At 45.5% G+C, this 24525-nt stretch overlaps 1 protein-coding gene across 5 annotated transcripts; it reads right to left on the minus strand.

The window, feature by feature from the left end:
- Positions 1-1317: 1317 nt before the first annotated feature.
- Positions 1318-23435, minus strand: mbnl2 (muscleblind-like splicing regulator 2). 5 transcript variants are annotated; one of them, XM_084478340.1, is made up of 10 exons: positions 23137-23432; positions 19327-20019; positions 13783-13947; positions 13287-13496; positions 10574-10831; positions 8949-9002; positions 8411-8561; positions 7776-7811; positions 6857-6948; positions 1318-4730 (listed from the first exon to the last, which is right to left on the minus strand). In XM_084478340.1, exons 2-10 carry the CDS (start codon positions 19498-19500, stop codon positions 4716-4718), a joined length of 1155 nt encoding a protein of 384 aa, XP_084334466.1. In that variant the 5' UTR covers positions 19501-20019; positions 23137-23432; the 3' UTR covers positions 1318-4715. The 5 variants fall into 5 exon arrangements, with proteins under 5 accessions (XP_084334466.1, XP_084334467.1, XP_084334468.1 ...); XM_084478341.1 differs by lacking the exon at positions 23137-23432 and adding an exon at positions 21565-21668; XM_084478342.1 differs by lacking the exon at positions 6857-6948 and having other exon boundaries at positions 23137-23435.
- Between the last annotated feature and the right edge of the window lie 1090 nt (positions 23436-24525).

Raw genomic sequence — 24525 nt, forward strand, 5'->3', positions numbered from 1 at the left:
GCCCTGGCTGTCGGGGGTTTAATGAAGAGATGCTCGGAAGGTCTCAATCTCCGCGCCACATTGAAATCGCATTAATAAAACGATGATGCCGAATCAGGTTCACCATTCGTGTCCCATGTTGAACGGGTGTCAATAATTCAATCTTGGCTGGCCGCTGCTGGGCTACAGCAGAGCACAAAGCCTCGGTGCCCTGAGACGGGTTTCATTGTAGGGTTTCCCCACACGCAGACCAGACAGGGACGACCGTGCCTGCATCCCAGAGATGCAATGTTCCAGATTTGCATAGGAGGGAATACGAATTCACCGAATCATTGAAACGTGGGGGTGTTTCAAATCACCCATCTGTGCAGGGTAAAAAAACAAACTTGCTCCATCGAAGACATTGCAACCAAAAAAAAAACGGTTTCACCCTAGAATGGGTTGCGGGAGCGAAATCGAAGCTTGCAAGCAGCCTGCCGGGAGGTCAACGAGTCTGTGCGTAATCGACGCTTAGTGCAAAAACTTGCGTCTCTTTGTTTCTTTTTCACCATCTCTCGCACGTCTTGGCTCCGTCTTCGTTGACCAACACAACCCCCGCCGCCTTACTCTCTCGGGCGGAGACCCAGCGCTGCTGCGTAAACCACCCGCTCCCCGCTCGGCTCCCGTACCGCGGTGGAGATCTGGGGCCCTCCCCCTCCTGGAGAAAGATGCATCCGTCGCCCAATGGCAGCATCCCCTCGCTTCAGACCTCACCCGGGATTGCGCGGCTGTCAGAAACAGGCAGCCAGTAAGATGACGCGGTCATTTCCGTTCATGTGTTAAACTCGCTATCATTCGGTTTGCCCCGGTGACATCCAAGGCACGCTCATCCAATCAGCGTGGCAGCTCGAGGATGTGTCTCCATGAGGAGCAAAGAGCACCGGATGATGTTACTATGGTAACGCTGCAGCCAGCCGCTGTCCAACGTTAGAGAGCTGTGTGTACAGTCGCTTAGCCTTTTCAACATGGACGGGGTGGCGATAACAATGACATAGGGTATCCAACAAGATGTGTTACTGAACACAGGAAGATCAATCCATTGGTATAAGCCTATCTGATGAGGTCACTTTGTATATTTTATGGCTGAAATGGAGGTGCCATTTTACACCAGGCTCTTAGGCTATGCAACAACCCCAGGGCGGTTGGTTTAAAGGGCCAGTGAACCCAAAACCTTACACTTTAATAGATAAATCTGGGTCTAAAAATAAACAACAGAATTATGACCACTGGGGAAAAGTGCATTGCATGTGGTGCAATAATGGAAGTACAGTAGACAGACAGACACACACACACACACGGTTTAAAGCATAGTACTTAATTTTATTATAATTTTTAAGATTAGGTTTTACACAGTTTTTGATTTACTTGAACAAAACTATTCACAAACATAAAAACATAATTATACACAAATATTTAAGAGTCACATAAACCAATTCAAAAGTAAAACATTATACTAAGGCCCAGTCTATAGAAGACAGATGGAACCACGGGGTACTGGCACAACATCGTCATCCAAAAGAGTTTACAGACTTTCAGAACAATCCATCTCTCGCCATTTCCTCCCCGGCCCAGCAAGATCAGTAAGAGTCTCTTTTGTATATTTTACCCCCATTTTGTCCTCAAACTGAATACTCTTGTGATGATTTTACAGACTATATGTGTGTTAAGTTTCTTATTTTACTTTACCATGCTAGAAAAAACAAGTCTATGAACGCAACACGTGTCGGGTCAGCGGTAAGGCAGAGTTCATGAAGAACTTGTCTAGTCAGTTCTCCAACTGCTCAGAAAGTGCTTGAAAATAATGTTTCTATCTGGTTTGTAAAAGAGCAAACATTCTGTGTGTCGTGTCCATACCTCTTGGATGACTTAAGGGTGATTTCAACTCTGAAATGACTCGCGTGCACATCTAGCTGTATGACATTCAAGCAATCTGCCTAAAAGTAAAATGAACATCCAGTTGAAATAAATTAGGTAAAAATTGTCCAAACACATAAAAACATTAAAAACAAATTAGCAATTTGAAAAAAAACAAAATAACAAATTGTAGGAACAAAGTGCAATTCTTAAACAGCAACCGAAGCGCAAACCAATTTGTGGACACGTTGTGTGTGGATTTCAATTATATTGATGAAATGTGTTTTTTTTTTCTTTGCAAGCCTATAATACGCTGACAAAACGATTCATTAAACAATAATTAATATACCAAAACCTATAAGTTGAAAAAATGTACAGGTTAAATTTGACATTAAATGAGAAAATCAAACTCGATGTAAAGAAACCAAAAAACAAATCTAAATAGGTCATCTACAAAAATACAGTTTTCAACATTGTATCTTTCCAACAAATGTAGCAGTTATAGTTATAGTATACCACGTTATAATGCATTTTTTTTCTCATTTTTATTTTATAAAATGTGACCTATATAATACAATTTTCATACATATATATAATAAAAGCTATATAATTATGGCCTGGCTCATACGAGGTGTGTTGTCCTGTGTAGGCTAGACAAGGCAGCGCCTAGAATGAGCCTCTCTCTCGCCATTGTTTTAACATTGCATCCCTGAACAAATCGGCTTCCCGCAGGCCAACGTAACAGGACAGGGCCCCTGGAGGGCCCTAGAGGCCCCTGCAGCGGAGGTCCATGTAATAACTTACATTCACTTTAGAACACAACTGGAAGGACAAATAAAAACAGGTGGAAAGGAGTCTGTAAAGAGCACTGCCTTCGAACCACCGAGAACCAAATCTGTTTATGATGATGTGTTTAGAGAGCCAGTGAGCCGTTTCAGATGGGATTCGAACACAAGGGAGATTTTATAAAACAGGTTTTGGGCTGAGAGTTTTATGAAAGAGGGGGGCGTGTTATCCCCATGGTTACGACTCACGCAGACTTTTTTTTATACTATACTTTTATACTTTATAATGAGCGATGTTGTATATTTAATCCGCCGCACACCGTAGCAATATACTACAAGTGTCTGGGAAGCCTCACCCTCACTAGGATGCAGACACTTAATACATCGCTGCTCAGACGGAGCTTCACCATCTACACACATTACACTATGTGTGTCCGAGAAGTTTAACTTTCTCTCCGCAGTAAACCGCATGCACAGACAGACATAGCTCCACACGTCCACACGGTTTGGGGTTTTGGGTTCACTGGCTCTTTAAGGTTCTACACTCAGTCCTAGCACACAACCTCTTGGGATGTTTATTTTTTTTAAATGGAACTAATTTCGGTCACCAGGCAAATACATCGTGGAGGAAATAAATAGCAAAGGTAAAACACACACAAGAGAAAATAAAACAAAGCCATAAAATGGATACATACTAAAGAGTAATAAAGCGTGTTTCGTTGTGTTCTTTTAAACTCTAATCAACCAGACCATGATTAGCGAGGCCGACCACTCCCCATATACACTTGACATCTAGGAACCTTAAATTGCATAATGTGAGAAGGATGGCCAATTTTCTATACTTCTATTTGACAAATAAACGGTGGTATATGTGTGCATTATATAAGTCTGAGACTTGATAGTAGCAACTAAATTATCGCAATACAGTAAAAACCACAAAATCTAAGGGGCTTAACAGAGCGTCCTAACACACCAAGTAAGCCTTACATTAATGTCGTTCTGGTTGTGCCTCAGCTTGTGAGCGGTGATTAAAGGAATAGCACTGTTAGTGATGCTCTCGTCGTTTTCTAAACTCTTCTTTGTTTATACATACACGTTTCTTTTAGGCACTTCTAACATTCAAAGGAAAAACTAAAGGAACAATCAACTCAGTTACGTAGCGAGTAAAAGCACACTAGCCAGCCAAACATGAACGTAGGTCTACTTCAACTAAATCTCAATACCACTTGTGATTACATTAAGGGTTCGCCGACCACGCCCATACGTCGGGAAACGGTCCGTCTATCGGTCTATGCGGCGACACAATCTAGGGCTAATGCCACGCGTGTTGCTTAGTATATGGTTTGAATTGACTCTTAACTTTACTGCCATGTCTTATTGCTGGGAAGCGGATTAAATAGTTCGACAGGTATCTATTCTGCCTCTGAACAGACACGTATGCAAGGCCAAGGCACGCCAGCAGGTGGTGCACTGATGCTGTTGTTGTGCGAGCAGCGCGTTAGAAGAAGAACAGAATGTGGGCTTGCCTCGAGGGGGGGGGGCATTCATGGGGATAAAAAGCCATGAGGAAAATGTTCAAGAGCGATGTAGGCTTTACACTCTGGGGACAACAATCTGAATTATGTTTCAACTTTTCACTAACAATTTCACCTTTTTTTTGTGTGTGTGCACCAAACCCAAAACATCCTAGTGGACAGGTCAGTCAGAAATAAACTGTTGTAAGCATGAGACACCTTTTTAGTTTTTTTTTTGCATTTGACACTAAAATATATAAAAAAAAACAAGAGAAATATCAATATGGTTATTCCATTAGTACGGGTATGTGATACACACCCTACACCGTGGCTTTACCGCGTGGGTTTAGCTGTTCCTCATACAGGCATGGTTGTCAGGGGTGGTCGTCGGGGGCGGTCGTCGGGGCGGTCGTCGGGGAGGTCGTCGGAGCGGTCGTCGTGGTCACCAGGTGTCAGCGTGCAGCCTGTGGTGTGTGTGAGGGATGCTCATGGTATTTACAGAGGGGCTCCAGGGCTGCTTGGCACTCGCTCTCCCCCCAGCGCGTTACTTGAGGATGATCTGTTGGAGGGTAAACACACGTCACTCGATGGGGCGGAACACTCTGTGCGATCACGTTACCATGCCGATATGATCATGATGTCACACATGAAGAGGTCACCAGGTCATCAGAGTAATGCTGTTAACGTCTACGTATCCGGTTTCTATTTTCTGTCACGAGAGGCTGTACAGAGGAAGGGCTGTTTTCTTTACAGATTAATTAATAACTAATGATCTTTACAAATGTGATGTTATGTTTTTTGGTAAATTAGGTCATTTTGAAGGGTTGGTGGAGTGGGCAGTGCGCACTATACATCACGTCACACAGGAGAGGCTTTTATCAAACACGAGAAGAATCACAGTTTGTCTCACTAGTATTAGGGTGAAGTCCTCTTTGTTGTTATTGTTATTGTTGTGTTCTATAGGGGTTAGGGTCAGAGGTGAAGGCCTCTTTGTTGTTATTGTTGTGTTCTATAGGGGTTAGGGTCAGAGCAGGTAGAGGCTAATCTCAACCTACAGAAAATGTTATTTTCCTTCGCAACAGTTGTTGTTATGAATGTAATTTGTTATTGTCTACAATCCGCCTAACCACTGGTCCCAGATCTGCCTGACTACTGGTCCCAGATCTGCTGACCACTGGTCCCAGATCTGCCTGACTGCTGGTCCCAGATCTGCCTGACCGTTGGTCCCAGATCTGCCTGACCACTGGTCCCAGATCTGCCTGACTGCTGGTCCCAGATCTGCCTGACTACTGGTCCCAGATCTGCCTGACCGCTGGTCCCAGATCTGCTGCTGACCGGTCTGTGACCCGTGGTCACTGCGGGCCAGAGACACTCAGAACCACTGTCTGGTTCTGCTGCTTAGCCCGTCTGGGTCTGACAGCGAGGAGTCACACTGAGCCTGTTCGGGGATTGGCCTGAGTCTCTCCCGGGCTGAGGGGTCACAGCGTGGTCACTACTGCGTGTGTGTGTTGTGTTTGCGTGTGTAGGTGTGTGTGTGTGCGTGTATGTCTAAACTGTCTAAACTAGTCAACTGCTGCCCGGCTAGAGGCCCTGATTTGTTGTTGTGTGTCTGTTGTGCGTCTGAATGCAGGCGTGTGTGCGGAGTGTGCTCTCGCACTACGGTGCACAGCTGCCTCTCTGTGGGCTCTGCCCGGTGCCGCGGCGACGCATCGCCATGGGAACCCTCATGGGTGTTGTTTTGTGTTGTGGTTACACCGCGCATCGCCTCACATTGTTGTCGTTTGGAGGCACGCCCGGTTCTCCCGCCCACGCGTGATTGGCGGGGAGCAGGCGCGGGGTGCTGGCGCTTCTCTGTCTCTGTGGCATGAGAGGGGAGCGGCAGCCAACAGGGGGCATTGTGGGAGTTGTAGGCAGGGAGCGAGTTGGGGCCGGCTGCAGTGTTGTGTGTTGTGTGTTGTTTGCGGGTTGTGAGTTTATCACAGGCTATTCTCCCTGAGCTGTCACCCCTGCTCCATTTCTATCATTTGATGATTAAATGAATACATATTTTAAGAGTTTATTATTATTGTTGGTATTCTATATTGCAGCTTCTTATCCTGGTTCATCCTGGTTCGATCCCTCGTTACCGTGGTGATTTAGCGGTAAGTGAGGTGCAGCATAACAGTCAGTGCACTCATACATTAATATCTTAAACGATCAACACACAATATTATAAACAAGAAACATGTAGTGGTAAACAAAGAGATATAGTGATATATTAGTGGTATGAAAGAGAAATCCAAATATAATCTATATAATAAGGTGTCAGAAATGTGATACATGGCCCAACATACATCTAACACTAGTGACAGACGCACACTTCCTACTCCTAACCGAAGTAGAGTCCTGACTCCATGTTGAATAAAGAACAGTAACGTATAAACAAAGAAAAAGCAGAAACCATGCACCCAAACAAAACAAAAAAAGGATTGCAAAACACAACGACTCTATGCAGATGATAGATCTGTAAATAAGTGCTGCCGGCCACAAAACAACCACACAAAAATATTGAATACAAATTTGAAAGGAGGAGGAGGAGGTCTGAAGTACCCCCCACCCTCCTCTCTGACTTAATGAAGAGCACTTATTTAGAGTCCAAGGATTCATGGAGAGGAAGCTTAAAAAAAAAAAAAAAAAAGAGCAAACCTGATTGGCCGATGCTGTTGCTGCGTAGGGGCTGGAGGCGGGAGCGTTGGCTGCAGAGACAGTAGCGGGAGCAGCACTGTACATCATGGGGACTGTCGGGGGAGGGGGACCATGGAAGCAATGGAGAGGGAGGGGCAGCGTTACGGTAACCATAGAGACGGCGCTCTCAACGTCCCACGCTTACGAAACACAGAGCGGCGTTATAGCGGCAGACTAGTCGCTTCCAGTCGGAACCAGCAGATGGCATGCGATCGCACATACACACACACACACACACACACACACACACGCACGCACACAGATACGTATGCACACTCATACAAACACATAGGGGGGCGCGCGCGCACACACACACACACACACACACACACAGCGAAGCCACAGGGCATAAAGGCGTGGGGGCGTAGAGGAGAGTAGCCTATAGAGATGACTACACACCACAGACGATAGAACGGCTAAACTTCACAGCGGTTTGGGACCAGCTAACCACATCTACACATCTAGCTGATACAGTAGCTATAAGGTCTTGGATATTCCGATTTTTTATATTATTTAGTGTCGTCACTTTTTTTTTGAAGAACTGATTTTTCCTCCAGACTCGAATGGTCATCACATTCAGAATGTCTAAATATGTTTTTTTTTTTATGCATATGAAGGCCTCAGAATAAAAGTGGTTCAAACTTTTGATGTTCTACAACATACACATGTATCGGGTTTTCATATTAAATCTACACCTCTCTCAGTCATTCCCTATTACCCATTGAAACACACCCCTTGTGTACACTGCTAGGCTCGAAAGGCAAAACAAGAATACATTGACATTTTTAAATCAACAGAAGGAGCGATCCACACATGCGACTCTAACACTCACTTCCAGACATGTTAGAACAGAGAGGAGACAAAAGTGCAGGGGACCTACCAACACTGGTAGCAGGAGCCATGCAAAACACAGACCCTGTGAGATGACGTGATGAGAACACAGGTTAGGTCTGGACGCATCGTTCAAGCATGGTGAACACACAATACTGGCATACAAAGTGAGAGTGTGTCAAGTTTCTCCAGTTAAAATCAAAACGCAGACTGAGCAATAGTCCACAGTACTGAAGCGCAACAGTGTATTTGAAGAGGGGTGAGGGGTGCAGTATGTCAATACAAAAAGGAACTGGCATGCTGGGATACAGCGCTGCAGAATCACTGGCTGCAGCCTCTACAAGTGAACGCAGGGGTGAGGGGTCAGAGGCAGGGCCAGTTTATTTAGTGTTGTTGATGACTTGAAGCAGCAGGAATTCTGTGTTGACAGAGAGGGCTTTACGTGTGGATTTCACGGCTCATGTCTCCCTACGAGGTAAACCCCAGTGCCGGACACCGTTTTAACAGAGGATTGAAAACACATGCCCCCTTTTATAAAAAAGGACCACTGACATCCTGATAAGCCAACAGTTATTGCCGGGGAAATCCTGCTACCTATCACACTCAACAACAAGCCCTTGTTATTCACGGTGCTACACCGTGAAGCGCAGGCTTACAGAGAGCTCCGTGAGCGGCTAGCCTCACCTGTGGGGAAGTAGGTGGGCTGTTGGAGGTGCGCGTTGGCCAGGGCCTGCTGATAGTGCAAGAAGCTGGGGTTGAGGAGGTGGCTGGCACCGTTGCTCTTCTCCAGAGCTTGTCTCTTTGGTAGGGTGTGCAGCATGCTGTGGGGGAAGGCCTGGCGAGAGACACACAGAGGCACTCAGTGGGCCGTGGCGCGCTGGTCTGCGTCACTAGCAGAGCTGCATGCATGCTATCGTTACACACTACACACGGGTCCCCGTGTGATAAGAGATTAAGGTTTAAGGTAACACGACTATACACTAAGGATAGCAATGGGTGACCGTATTCAAGGAGTAACAAAAACAACAATTACAACACTTTAACCAAGTACATTTAAACGTAATCAAATCATAGGCAGTAAATAATAGGCCTAAGGTGATCATGATATTATGCACAAATACACAAATAGATGAGTTCTAGGAAGGGGGTTCACCCAACGTAACCAAATCATACGTTATCACAGTATAATCGTAGCTACATGCAAAGCAAAAGGTCAAAGTACCAGGTCTAACGTTGCCTCGAGGGGTCGCTTCATTGCTTTGGCAGTCGACTGAGTCTTAATAGCAGGCAGCGAGCACATGATGGCAGTGGGCCAATGGGAGTCAAGCGTATTAACATACAGGTAACAGCAAGCAGAGGTGCATCATGGGGGACAGCATTGCATTGTGGAGGATAGGTGAGAAGGAAAAAAAACAAAACAAAACAAATCTGATTGTGGTGTACCACGTAAATATGCATGCACAGTAACGTGGCCGATTCACGGCGGTCACTACAGTCTAACGGCTGATCTAGGAACAGTCTGGGCTGGCTACTCATCACTACTTCAGAACAATGCTAGGACTACAGAGGGTAGGCTATGTTAAAGTCAGGCTGATCGGTGCTATCATTGAATGGCATTAACATTAGTTGATCAGTTGTTGTTAATCATAATACAAAAATAACTAGCTCTTCTACAGCAATGCTAAGACAGAAATAACATCAGTGATATATGCATTGTCAAAATGTATTTTTAGGAAGAGGTCATATTGTAACACAGTGGTAATATTGTAAGGTAAGCATGTTATTTGACATCAACAGCTTGGTTTTAATAAGGGAGCTAGCTGATGAACAGGCTAACCGACCAGGGAGGTGTACTTATCCCTGATCCCAAAGCACAGAATGTGGAGCTCTGTTACAGTGGCCAATCGGTCCATACCCTACGACTATGGTGTGTAATATAGTTATTATGGGTTATTATATTATTATTATTAGACAGAGAAGCGATCACTTGTTATTATAGGCTGGGGATCATGCAAAACAATAAATAAAAAGGGTGAGACAATGTAAATGAGGGATTAAAAACAAAGCCAAGGGTACGAATGGAGTAGTGGGATATAACAACGACGTAAAATGGTGGCTATTAATGCAGTCCATGGACATGCGAGGCGTCTATGAAAGTTACGTCTTCTGGGTGAAAACAGCTTGTTGCCGATGGATAACAAGCTAGCTAGAGTATAGCTTTCAGAGAGCATGGGTGCAATGGGAAAAGGTAAATGTATCATGATTAACGGGGCCTGTGGAATAATTACGCTTGGGACATTTCAAACGAGCACTAAATGATTACCCTTACCAGCCTGGTACCTGTCGAATAGGGAGAAGCGACCAGCTGGTTCAACGCGGGCATGAACCTGCTTTCAGAGCTATTTTTCAGTTAACTACGGGGTGGGGCTCGTTATTTAATTACCGGGTATCGGACCAGCAACCCAGCCCATATGATCACAGTATTAATTAAGGATCGGTTCATAAATCAACCTGGTAGCGCCGAGGCCTTTAATATCAGTGAAAGAAATGATGTATACTCTTATGTTGTTATGTTTGTTGCTGTTATTATAGGTCATGACTGGTGACCGAGCTAAGGGTAATTAGTCGAGGGTTACAGCACAACAGGTACGTTATCAAGCCATGTTAATAGCGATAGATACTACAGCAGTGCTCCACATTCTATGAGGACGTCAGGGGGACGAACACGACACCGTGGTCCGTTAGCAAGCACCAGGGAGACATTTACTGCCAAAGCTCCACCTAGGACAGGCCTACAGTCTGGTCTGAGCAGCGTGTACAGGTACAGGTGAGTGTGTCCCGTCTTACCATGGCCGCCACCGCCGCCGCCTGTGCCACCACCGCCGCCTGGTTGACCTGCTGCTGGCCAGACTTGATTTTGGCCTGTAAGTGTGCAGGAGGGTGGAAATACTTGCACTTCTCCCGGGAGCAGCGGCTCTTGATGTAGTCCATGCACACGGTGACCGTGTTGTCGCTGGTGTCGATCATGGGGCTGTCGCCCGGGTGGGCGAAGCGGCAGTCCGTCTCGCCCCGCGCACAGTTCCCCCGCTGGAACTCTCGGCACACCTGGGAGGGGGGGGCGGGGGGTGGGGGGGCACAGAGGGCACACTTGGGCATGAGGGGCAGAGGTCACATGGCATTAAGGCGGGGTGCGGCGCCGTGGACAGGGAGTCAGTAGAAAACAGCCCCGTTTACACGCCTTGTTTACGTCAAAAAGGGGATTTGCAAACGGTTGTGGGATCGAGACGCAGAGCGAGGGGTTTTCTTTGTCTAAACAAGCGGCCGCTGTTGTACCAGAGATATAGACACTGGTGTACGCTACATACAATCTAGATCCGAAGAGTTTCTCGCGGAAGCATTGTCGAGTCAGTCACGTGGCTAGCTCAGACATCACCGGTCTTCAACCAATACAAAGCAAGAGGGCGTCGTATATGATTCACCTGGAATGTCGCCGCGCTGTGCATACTTTTCTTACGATTTTACGACTCGTAGACTTTGCATTTGGTAGACATGAGCATTATCCATCGTGGCATTATCCGAAGCAGTTCAAACTGGTACCCCATTGTAGACACGGCTCCGCCCATTCTCAGAGAGCAGTGAGCCACACACCACCTTAATGGCTTTGCTGGGCTCCTCCGATGCACAGGTAGATGTTGTACAACCAGTTGTTAGCTAGATAACAAGAATTCACCATGCTAAAGACAGAGTGGGTGTTGCATGCATGTCAGAGCTCTAGTGCATGTGCTGATGGCTGGGCCATTAACCACTCTTCCTTGACCTTGATCGAAAATGGCATGAGGTAAAGGAAAGATGTGAAGGACAATTCAGAAGGGCTTTGGAAGACACATCAGAATCCGACTGCAACGACACTAGGCTGCATCATTATGCGACGACGGATGTTACGGACGTGGGTCTGCTGCGGTTAAACAAATTCAGAGAATGCGAGGTTTAGAGAATGCAACTAAAAAGGCCTCTTACATACTTTGCCCCGTGCGTTATTACTGCATCATTTGCTGCAGGCTGTGTAAACATGGACAACTTCCTTATCAAGGTTGGAATCTAAATGAAAAGAAACAGCCAAAAAGGAACCAGTCACAAAAGTGAAACAAAATGGTTGTCACATTATGAATGGTTGCTCAGGCTCATCCTCCTGTCCACTCAGTTATCGACATGAACCCTAATTAGTATGATTGTATGAAAATAATCGTTGATCGTTGAACGGCAAAATGGTGCCGAATCGCTTTAATTGATACCGCGCAAGGAAGGTAGGACGAAATGATCTCCTTTCATAGAGGATTGTACAGTGTACCCTACGCTAAAGGAGATAAGAAAGGAAGCATTGAAAAACCTTTCCTTGGCATTTAGGGAATTCAAACAGCTCCTATCATGGCTGCCACTTAGGTAGCCCCAGGTCATTTCACTTGGTTAGGAACCTTCCTCAGCTAAAAGACCGTTCAACCGCAGCCCGGAGCTGTGTCCCAAACGGAGGGCAGCTGGCTTCTGCCTTGCTCATCCAGCGAGGCAGTATACTTTGGAGGCCGTGTTTTGCCAAATGAAGTTCGGCATATTGTGGTTCTTTGCCAATTACAAAAAAATATATATATGCAGCAGCAATCTATGCTTCTTTTGGATGGAGACAAATTAATAACATAGGAGATCAATTTAATTTAATCCATAAAATAGCTAATTTAATCCATAAAATGATGTTGATGTTGCTGTTGATGATTGCTATCGCTATATTCAGAGCGAATTTTTAATGATAAACACTTTTTGTTAGAGCTCTGAAAGAGCTCTAACAAGAGTTCTGAGTTGTGTTGAACGCAGTAAGACTAGGCAGCAGTCATATGGGCGACAGCCCTGCGTTTAGCCTCTGTACCCTGATTAGCAGACGCACCACAGGTGTGCAGCCTCACCCAGCCCCAGAGTCTAATCAGCATGCCTCGGTCCAGTAGTGAAGGTGCGGTTTGGCCCAGCTCAGTTACGGCTCGCGTTTCCACCGCTGACAGTACCCTTATGGTGGGGCGGGGTTTAAGCCGGATGGCGATGGCCATCGTGACCGCATTGTGACCTCATCGTGACCTCAAAGCACCCCAACGCAGTGTAGCCTGCTAATAAATCCAAGGAAAAAAGAAGAACGCGACACAATAAACAAAGAGCAACAATGTAGGACGTCCAAGAAGGACGGCAAACTTTTGCTCGTCACGGCCAAGTCCGGGCCCCGCCTACTTTTGGCGGTGGAAACGCGAACCGTGCTGCACCTATTCATACCAAACCGAACCGCACCCGCCGGTGGAAACGCGCCATTAAACCGACCACACACACTCCACATGGTACACATCCGAAACCTCTGGGTGCATGCGACCGACCAAGCAGGCATGTAAACAGGAAGTGACGGTTGGGAGCGTGCAGTGTCAACAGATACGTCCTTTTCATCTAGACACAACCAAATTTTACAGCGGCCGCAGAATCTAGATCATAATCTAGACAAGATCATCATCGTCCCCGCCGGGCCAGACAGTACCTCTAACTTGTCTGAGCGCTGCTTCTGTGAGGGGGAGGGGGAGGCGTTCTGGTTCTGGACCGCGACCGTGGGGCTCCCCGACACCATCATCTGGTTGCTGGGGAGCATCTCGGTGGACATCAGGCCCATGCCGTGGTTCATGGGCGTCAGGTAGGGGCTGTAGCTCAGGCCGGGGCTCGGACCCAGCCCCTGGGCCATGGAGAACGTGGGCTGTGGAGGGAGGCAGGGCGGAGTGTAAGCGTCGGTCAGGCTCACGTTGCAATAAGGGCTCTCCTGTTAAAGAGGTGCACAACCTCAATGGGACTCAACTGGATAAATAAAAGGTTCAATAAAGTTGATTATCAAAACAAGCGATTCATGTTTTTTGTCATAGGTGGAGCTATCAGGTTCAGGAGGTAAAAGTCCTCCCCCGCAGTATGAGTCATCTGGCCTAGAGCCTTTACCTCCTCCACCTGGTTGTTGGTCTATGGCGTGGCGGGTGGGGAACTGCTCTTACCATGGCCTGCATGCTGGTTCCTGGGATCATGAACTGCATCTGCTGGGCCAACATGGCCGCCGCAGTCTTCTGCTGGATCAGGTTGTTGCGGCCGTTGATCTCCAGCTGTGTTTTTAAGTGCGACGGTGGATGGAGATACTTGCAGTTTTCTCTTAAGCAGCGACCCTAGGAGACGACAATGGGGGGGGGGGGGGGGGGAGATGGTAAGAGATGGAAAGGATGAAAAGGAACGCTAGCATTGTGTCTTCAGCAGAAGTAGGGTGCTTTTGTTGCCACTGTGAATATCAATTTAGTATTGCTAGTGTTTTATATATTTTTTACTGATGAATAGAACTTTAATAAATAGCTCAGATCATTATATATTGCCTACGGCTAGCTTTTTTTAAGTTGTGAAGCATGGGGAAACACATACTTGCTATAGGTAGTTAGCCCTCTCTACCTCACACACACACACACACACACACACACACACACACACACACACACACACACACACACACACACACACACACACACACACACACACACACACACACACACACACACACACACACACACACAACACAAAGAGGACAGGGTGCAGTTTATTACTAATTGAGTTCAAGCTGAAACATGTCATCATCATTTTGGGTTAACAGTTCCCGCTCCATATTTGTAACTTCTCACCACCAGGCGGTTAGTGTTGCTTCAACAGATATTAAGACACCTCCGTTGCGCTGGCGCACCAGCCCTGCTAGCCTGGATATTAACAAGCTATTTATCCCCTCATCACACTTGGCAATAAGCCGATTGTTGTCACTCCTGTCCATCAAGCGACCGAACAAGACTAATCATAGATAAGCCCCCTCTGTCCTAAATATGCAAATAAGCAAATCCTTTGATACGGTCAGGCAAGAACTAATTTCTAACTAATAATAACCCCCCCCCTCCTGGGGATGTATGTCAATCTACTTCCTGCCAGAGTTCGTGTGACATTACATACTAAGACGGTTCTTCATTTTGCCTGCGTGAGATGCAGGTATGGGGATACACTACACTGCACTGCAAGGTCTAGAAACCCTACAGGAAAACTCTAGCTGTGTTACTGATCTCTTCTTCAGACGTAACGCTATAGTGAATCAGTCTCTTGGAAGACAGTCAATAACATTAAGAATGTGTGTGGATGATGATGGCTGGTTTAAGACCGAGTCAGACTCGGCCAGGTGAGGCTGCTTAAACCAGTCATCGTCCACACAAACTCCCACATCTGACACATAGCAGTGACAAACAGCCCATCTAATACTATCTCTGATGAGGTTAGGGTTAGGGTTAGGGTTAAGTAATATCTAATGAGCTCCACGAGCCCGCCTCCACGTGCGCTCCCGTCCCTCGCTGGCATGGCAACGTACCCATCATGCATTTCCCATGTGTGCATTTAGTCCCCCTAATTTTAGTGTTCCCTTTGGAACAATTATGTCATTCTGTTTAACTCCCGACGCTGGGTAATTTACTTTTCCTCATAAATAGGACACTATTCCGCCTTTAATGACACAAAGCCCTCCAGTCAGGCCTCAGTCAGAGACGCTGGAGCAGCTGTTTACTCACACAGTTTGGCCTTGTTCACAAACAAAAGGATGTCACTAAAGGCGCATGGATTTAAATGTGTTTTTTGTTTTTTTTCACAGAGTCAAATTCATCATGTGCTCATCGGTTTCCCCGATGAAGACAACGATGCAATGTAAAGAACGCCCACGAACACAGGATCACTGTAAGCCTCGTTAGGGAAATAACCAGGCTGCTTGTGTTTTTCATTTTCATACTCCTTTACTCAAGAATAATTTGGGGTATTTTGCAGAGTTTTACACAAATCCCTCATTTAATTTCATACAACCCAAGACTCCTCAGCCAAAACCCATCTCTAAGCCCCGAGAGGAGTATGGGAAAGGGGTCATATTTTCCATGATACCTTTTATTTTCCATTTGCTCAGTGTACCCCTTATTCTCTTCTCATTATGTGCATTGCAGAGAAAGCCAAGGCATCTTTAGTTGGCTGGAAATACGGCTAGTCGTAAATTTGTCATGTATCGGTTTTTGTGGTCAGGGATTGTTGCTTTGCCAGTCTGCCAGGCCTCACTGTAAAGGTCACCACCAGTTGAACCAACAGTGATTTGAATTGTATAACCTAAACTACCACTCTTTGTATATGTATGCGTGTTTATATGAGCTTGTTTGGTTATGTCAACATAACTCAGCGCACACTATTGTAAGTACACAACGCATGCTTCCAGCGGGACTGCACCATCATAACGACCAATCATTGCATCCCCCATCACAAGAATAATGGATTATTGGCTAACATGAGGCTCCATAAGATACTTTAGTCTAATAAGATTCCAGGGCTGCATCTAAATAAAGTAGGCCTATAAATAGCTCTGTAATACATTCTAATGGATGCTTCCAAACATCAGCAGAGGATTTAGCATTCGGCAATACCGGAATGCAGTGGTCTGCTTTGGTTGGGCAGTAACATACTAGAGAAACAAGCCAGATGAATGTGTGTGCTCGTCCAGACGAATCAGAAGCCGGATCCTTTATCTGAATTCTGCACAGGCTGGGGCATCTGGGGCACAAAGTCCAACATTCATACATGTCCCAGTCCTGAGGTTTCTGCATGCCGGTTAAAAGGGATTTTCATTGATCAGCAAATATCCTCTGTTCCAAGGCCTTTCAGGTCTGCTCAGCGCTCAATACTCACTCTGTTCATCCCCGATTCGTACTTGTGCCAGCTAGTTTTGGCCTGACAAGAAAAAGGGAGTGGTAAACTAATAGGGTGGGGTGGTGAATTAATACTGGTTTCTCAATAATGTCAGCTTTTGCAAACATGTTTGAGTCAATGATGTATTAACGTGTTCCCGAATCCATGTGACGCAATGCAACAAAATTTTAAAGTAAAACAGCTTCTCCTGATTAGGTGCGTGGCTCCCTCATGAATATGAACTGTTTTATTCTTATTGACGCAAATCCACCAGCAATAATGGTGGAAACACTGCTCCTTATTCTTTCAAGCTTAATGCTTTCATGTTGCCATAGCTGGTTTTAACAGTTTAAACATACAACTCGTTAAAAAAAATGGTGACAATGTTTCACACACACGGGTTGACAGTCAACAATCATTAAAATTCATGAGAATTTTCTATCAACATACCCACACAAATCACCTGGGATTGGAGGTTTATTTAGGTTTTATTTAGATACACAGGCCTGCAGGTATGTCTGATAAATAGGGATGCTACAGCAGGAGAGCAGTGGAGGAAGCTGTTCTGTGTGCACCTCAGGAGCCTATGCTGAGCCAGAGATCTTGCAGTGTATGCAGATATTCTAAGAAAAGCAGTCACTAGGCTTCAGCACTGCAAGTGTGGGTCACAATAAAAGGGGCTGAAAGAGAAGAGCCCATCAGATATAATAGTAAGTACACTGTACAGTAGATAATCACAGTAGTACTACATAATTACACAGCCGATTAAAATCATACCAGATTCGTCTTTAGACATGACACAGCAGTGGCATTTTCATGTGGAGGTTCAAAATAATAAAATAAGATTTCCACTGTGGTTAGGAGGAGAGGGCACTCAGCGGGCATCATGTGTGCTGGTCACAAGATACCAGTTACCATGCAGAACCATGTGCCCCGAATCAGGCCCGGGGAAGAATGTTGTCGGTAATTGGTGAATCAGTGAAGCCCCCGCCTCCTGGCCAGTCCACCCACCGCTGCTAGCTGTTTACAGGCCGACCGGGATGAGCCAATGGACTCCCGGTATGCAGCCAAACACAAACACTGCGGTTTCTTGGTGTGTGTGTGTGTGTGTGTGTGTGTGTGTGTGTGTGTGTGTGTGTGTGTGTGTGTGTGTGTGTGTGTGTGTGTGTGTGTGTGTGTGTGTGTGTGTGTGCTAGTGGGAGTGAGCGCTAGGCATACAGATGTGACGATATGTGGGCCCTATCTGAGATGTGTGTGCATCATTGTAGTTACGTGAGGCTCAAGCATTGATCATCAAGGTCTGTCGAGGCAGAGAGAGTGGCTCAAGAATTGTAGCGCTAACCCGGATCTATCGCAGAGCAATTACCGTCTCTCTTACTTCCTCCGTGAGCTGGGTATGGCAGGTACCAGGCCCAGGAGCGAGGAGAATAACATGACAGGAACACCAACAACAAAGAGAATAAATCGTTTTTTGGCAAACCAATATCCAAAACACAAAGCTGAAACGGATATTGCACCCCCGCCCAGGCTTTCTGTCGGGAGATGAGAAGGCCCTGGGAGGGACGTGAAGGTCTAGCGATGGCGTTTGCCACGCATAGGGGAAGGAGACGGGCTGACAGCACTCTGAACGGGGCCAGAGAGAGACAGCCACATTCGAAATGCCCTCTCAGACAACAAGCTATTCATCGGGGGAGAGAGCTGTGACAGCATCACATGACTGCAGCAAATGCAGATTTGCCATCCAATCTCTTTCATTGCTGCCCTGTGAATCGAGGCCCAATATAGTTGTTGTTATTCTCAACCTTTTCCCTCTACAAATAAGCTACAGATTGAACACTGCAATTCATATTTGGCTGTGATGAGTTGAGCGACGGCATCGCATTACCGGAGTACGGGTGACATAACGTTCTTGGCGATGCAGTGTGAATTTCACCATCCGTGGCGTGGGTTTAGGCTTGTGAGCATTTTAATCTTGTTTGTCACGGGCGGTGGTGGGTGCCCACCATGCATTATTTTAAAAGCAAAATGACAAAGCCAATAAGCAAATCAGGCTCACACTTGTACCTAAATGAGCACAGAATAGACAAGTGAGGAATACGCTTAGCACAGCTGTTTAAAAGCTCACCCCTTCCCCCTGAGAGGAGAGCACACACACTCAGAGGCATGACTCTGGTCACATTGTACAGGAAAACACATGAGAGGTCTGTGTTGTGGACATGGACCCATGGGGAAGAGTGAGTCAATAACAGCCCTGTGCTGGGGAAGAAGTGGTGGCAACCGTGTGACACTGGCCCAGACCCATGGTGTGTCTGATAATCAGGTATCAGGCTGGGCGGACTCACTTCTCCATGGGGAGAGCCAGGGGCCCACGTCCACTGCACAAGCCTCTGCGCTGTGGTCCGTAAGTTACACTCCGAGCAGATCCGACGCTGAGGTTTGATCAAGATGTCTGATTCAGGAGGATGTTTTTACACTAAATGTGTCTAAATGATGGCGAGTCAAAATGCAAATTAGAGGGTGATGCTATGTTGCTATGCTAGGTAGGGAGATGCTGCATTGAGGAACAGCTGTGGCCGTTTGTCAAAAAAGCTGTTGAACTAATGGAATAAATGTGACGTAACTCGACTGAGCAAGTGCTGCATTTCAAACCTAATGCGGCTTTTACCAACCAAAAAACGACTTGAATAATCCATAATAATAATTACAAAAATAAAATGATATAACTCTTATAGTTGATAAATGATTGGTTGGTTAGTGTTATGCTTTGTTCATTTCACATGAGTACAGAAATAGTGAGGAAAATCCCTTACCTTCAGAGAGTCAAAGCAGGCAATAACTCTCCCATTTTCCACTTGGCAGCTCTTTGGTGGATGTGCAAATTTGCATTCCTCGTCACTACGTGAACAAGTTCCTCTCTGGAACTGCCGGCACACTTCCAGAGTTAGCCATTTTGTGTCTCTTATCGAGGACATATTCAAAGCCATGGCCAGATATCGGGGTCTTTTTGGAGGCGTTAAAACCTGACGTCACACGTACTGAGAAATAAAACGATCTACCTACACGGAGATGTCCCTCATTGTTAAAAAGAAAAGAAATTGAAACAAAATGAGTTGTCCTCCATTAGCCGATCGAGTGTAAAGGCAAAAAAAACACAGAATGTGGAAAAGTTAACAGCCATACAAGGAAAACCCAAGGTAGCTTGTTCTACGATACATTCAAGTGTGAAGTCCTCTACATGGCCCGGTCAAAGAACAGGCAAGAAGACTTCATGGCAACATCTGCAGACACCCGTTCGTTGTAAGAGTTTCCTCCCTCTCCTCAAAAAACCCTAATGCGCAAATCTGTGAGTCTATTGGCCGTTGCGGACGAGCAAGGTGAATCAGACGCGGGTGGTTTGCAGGTGAGGTACGTCAGAGCAGGAAGCCTTAAAGGGGGTACAGGTGTTCTACACGGTACGGCTTCAAGTAGGAGAGGTCTTGTCAAAGGCACTTCCTGTTGATGATCTGAAAAAGAAAGATAGAAACATGATTGTTAGTTCTCCATAATTACCATACTTCCATGATGTATACAGTACATGCTAGAAGGACAATGCGTCATGCAAAACTAGTGTGTACTACATTTAGTACATCGTAATAGTCACAGCCTTCTTTCATGTGTTTAAGGTGTTTCACACTTCAACACAACTTTAACAGTACCATGGGGTTCTGTCAGCTCAGGATGACCTGAGGTCTGCTACTCATATTTTCTTCCCCTCTACATCTTCTGTCTATGGATTGATAGGTTACACAGAGATCAGGTAAAGCAGTACATCCTAAATAGAGCCGGACCCACATTGGCTGCCATGCGGGCCTAGCGACATCTAGACAGGCCTATGTGTAACACTCCTCTGTGGGCCAGATAAGGGGCTCAGGGCTGGTAGCGGCTACAGCAGAGGGTCTGGGTATAACAGGAAGCAAAGAACAATGTCATCAAAGAGCCAATCAGGCAACAGATGATCCGTTTATTGTAAAGAGTTTCGGAAGGGAAGCGTTGCACAATAAGCCCAATGCTACAAAAAGTGTGTGGTTGAGATTCCGAAATTACGCCGTTGTTTGTTCCAAAGCAAATCGAAATACGCCTATGGTCCCATTGGCTGCTTTTCATCAGAAAACAGTCTCTTCATGGCTGTAAAATGGCCACGCCGACTCCACCGCCACCATACAGGGTTTGATTGGGTAGTTGATTAGCCTACATTTCGCTCTGGAACATCTCTGATGGACTCAATTTAACTGGGTCACCTTTACTGTGCCACGGCAGAGGAATACACTCGTGACATGCTTCTCATTCGGATTGAATCTCAACATGGCACAGATATGGGAGAATACATTGTATAAACCCATTGTTGAAGAATAAGAATGTATTAAATATTCAAACAGAACCACCATGTTTGTATTGAAAGATGTCAGACAACACAAGAAACCACCCTATACACATGTACAGTCAAGGGCTCTAATGTGTGCTATCAAGTGAATAACGTATGAAATAGAAAGATTGTGTCAATCACACATGTTCACTCCACAAGCTCACTCCCTGCTTAATGGTTAGCCGACCAGTATCTACCGAGTCTATATAGCCCAGGCCTACCAAACAAGGGAATCACTGCTACGAGTATGGACTCGGGTGACCTGGGCACAGGACACACACACTTAGTATTGGAACACACAGGAAGTCGCCGAGCAAGCAGAAAGAAAAAAAAAGAGTTCACTTCTCCAAAATGAAAGCGTTCATACAAAAGGGGAACTCTTTAACTTAGGATCTTCAGCAACTCGAACCCTGCTCCTGCTCTCCCGACAGCATACATCCAGAGCCATAACCTCCTCTTAGCTTTTAAGGCATGGTATTTAAAAGCATTATAAAGCAAATTCCTTTGGGCACAAGTCAGGAAACGGAGCAAGGGAAACTACCCACTCAAAATGCTGCACGTTCCTCTGGAATCTTAGCCACCGTGTTATGGATAGTTAACCAGTCCCTTCACCGTGAGCCGATGATCCAAACAAGAGTATATTTACCTTATTCCCAGTGCCCACACTACGGCTTAGTTCCACGGACCGTAAAGGAAAAGTAGCGTCTGCTCAACTGTCTAGCAGAAACCATAGGCAGAAACATTTCCAGCCGACCCCTTCCTGCCTGTCTGCCCGCCTCCCTTAAGGCCCTCCCATGTCTGGAGCTGGCCAATAGGAAATCAGAGGCAGACACTTTGCAAATCTGGGAGACCATTCCACACTGACAGTCTTTCAGCAGCCTGTCCTAACTGAACCTTAACATGTAAGGTCTTTGAGTAAAGGCTTAGTGAAACGTGGAACATTAACGTTACAATCATACTTTATGATCGCACCTCGATTTGAACAAATGTGTTGGTTTGAGCGAATATATAATTAGCCTCCATACATACCAACAAGAATCTGAAAGTAAGTAATATGATCTGTAAACCTACTTAGGGGGCATATCAGTTACGTTTCACTTTTTGGGTTCCACCAAATTAAATTTCCCATTAAGCTGTTAACTGAATTGACATCAGAATTCAACAGACTCCAAGTCTCTGTCTGATGGCCAGTTTGGCTCAGTTTTCGTTATCCGTTGGAGATTTCATATGAAATCCAACTTTCTGCTTGCTGGTCACTATTTTAAAAGAGATAAGGAATTATGCCAGGTGTAGTTGGGATTATCAGGTAATGTTTAAGTGTGTATCCCTTATAGAGCAGACCTACATTAGTAACATTGAAATATTCTAGACTCAGACCTTGATTAAAAAAAAAAAAAGGTGGCAGAGGAATTAGAATGATGTGGTGAACATTAAAGCTGATGTTTGAGATGCCTGTTTTCTAATTGGCACAGAGTATATTTGTACAAATAAAAACGTAGTCCTTTTACAATTAGATAAAACTATTGGACCACTTTCACAACCCAGTCATGAACGTTCTTGCATGCCCTACATATGTTCCTGCACGGATGACACATTTGTGTAATTGATTTTTTTCTAGGTCAATTTTCTGTCGACATTTATTTATCTATTATAATCGTCGTTTTTCAGTTCGGTTCCAGAATATGTGTTTACTTAGTTGAGCCGTGTCCACATGAGGCCTGGCCTTTTTAAAACAGATAACTCATTATCAGACCAGCAGTGTGCAGAACAAACCGAACTTGTGACCGCAGCAGAACCAGCCCATGCATCGTGTCTAACATCGTGTCTAACATCATGTCTAACTCCCTCCAGCCGAGGCCAGCGCTGCGTTTCCCAACAGCCATGACAACACAAAATCGGACCAGCAGGCCTTTTTTTAAAACGTCCAGAAACGCGAAAGCTAGCTCTAAAACGGACCATGATCCTGCACAGTGACACCACATAGCATGTAGCCCCAGCGCCTCGTCCGGGGCTCGCCTCGGGAGAGGTCCGGTTAGCAGAATTAGCTCCAGGGTGACATGTCGTGGAGGACAGCCATCAGTCGTGAGGGCAGAATTAATGGCTGTTGGAAAAAGCTATGGAAATACACTGTCATCGGCACATCCCATCGCACATAACCTCGTCTGGCTAGGTGGCGGACAGAGCATGCTAGCAGCACCGGGGCAGCACAACTGCTTACCTCATCATCATCACCACCACCACCGTGGAGAAGAGGAACCGCTCCCCGGGCTACAGCAGTCACGCACCGGCCAGGAGGACACCGACACACGGCCCGGCAGCACCATGGAGTCTGGGGGGGAAACGAGACGTCAAGTGGGTGGGTGGACGGGCACGGATCAGCGGTCCATTTCAGCCGGGAACTGTTTTCTCAACACGTCGACCGCAGTCACATTAGCGCGTCAGACGGCGGAGGAGAAGCGGGGCCCGGGCGGACGAACTCAGTTCGTACTTTGTGGCACTGCACAGATTTAAGCAACAAGCTTCTGACAGCTTACTGTACGGCCGCCAGTTGGAGCCGACCAGGGGTGTCTGCGTGTACGGTATTCAATGTACACAAGTGTAGCGATTAAAATATGAGGCTGGACGTCGATGCGGGGAATATAAAACGTTGTGCGGACATTTGTAAGCTTGACTGGTGTCGAAGTTTCACATTTAGGGCTCGACGAAGGCGCGTCAGTAAACAGAAGCCACGTATCACCCCTATAACGGGACATGGTATGTTCCAAGAGAATGCCTGGAGGCTCGAGGAAGGCAAGGTTTTGCTTGTTACCAGGGAAACAGCAGTGAAAGGTTTCCCCCCTGCGTTAGTGTGTTTAACAGATGTCAATATGTTCATAACGAGCCGTCGATTGTTAAATAAGGCGAAGAATAACAGTATTTATACTGAGAGACATTCAGGAATAAATACTAAATGACCCCCTCGAAAACGAGATGATTCATGTCAAGGGGTTATCCTCCCAACAATAAAATGTTCAAACAATATCCTGTTTATGTTTTGTTGTACCATCATGCTCATGTCTTTATCATTCGTTTCTTTATTTAATATTTTATAGGCTCAGGTTAAAGGTCATATCAACGAGGATAGATGCTGGCACATGTGGAAATAAATTATAAAACAATAATATAAGATTTAAATAATTGGAATACAGGATTGTAAACTCACAATTAAGATGTAGGTTAATGTAATTATTTTTATTCGATTATACAATCTAGGCATGCACAGCATTATTATTATTATTATTATTATTATTATTATAATTATTATTATTATTATAACAACTACTTTATTAATAATAAATAACTCAATGTTAGCTGTGCTTTTCATTTTACTTTCATTAATAAGTTATTCATGATTAATTACACCAAATAAGAAGCAGAAAGAGGGAGATAATTGAAAAGGAGACTCTCAGTACATGGAAGTACAATGAGAATATCCCTTTGCTGTGTTCCTATAAAAAGCTGTATTTGTAACAAAAAATGAGAGGTGGTGGTCATCCTCTTCCAAATCTAACACACATCCAGGCTCCTGTTCAGATTAGGATTTGAACCATGCAATACGTGTCTAACT

The sequence above is a fragment of the Micromesistius poutassou genome (assembly GCF_964030765.1).
Source record: "Micromesistius poutassou genome assembly, chromosome: 14".
NCBI classification, from domain to species: Eukaryota; Metazoa; Chordata; class Actinopteri; order Gadiformes; family Gadidae; genus Micromesistius; species Micromesistius poutassou.

What these genes read in the sequence shown, in the direction of transcription:
- mbnl2 (XM_084478342.1), bottom strand. Translation starts at nt 19,500, where the DNA reads ATGGCTTTGAATATGTCCTCGATAAGAGACACAAAATGGCTAACTCTG. An exon ending in CCTGCTTTGACTCTCTGAAG is followed by an intron (nt 13,948 to 19,326) that starts GTAAGGGATTTT and finishes GTCGTCTCCTAG; the next exon opens with GGTCGCTGCTTAAGAGAAAA. An exon ending in TCGAGGCAACGTTAGACCTG is followed by an intron (nt 8,562 to 8,948) that starts GTACTTTGACCT and finishes GTCTCTCGCCAG; the next exon opens with GCCTTCCCCCACAGCATGCT.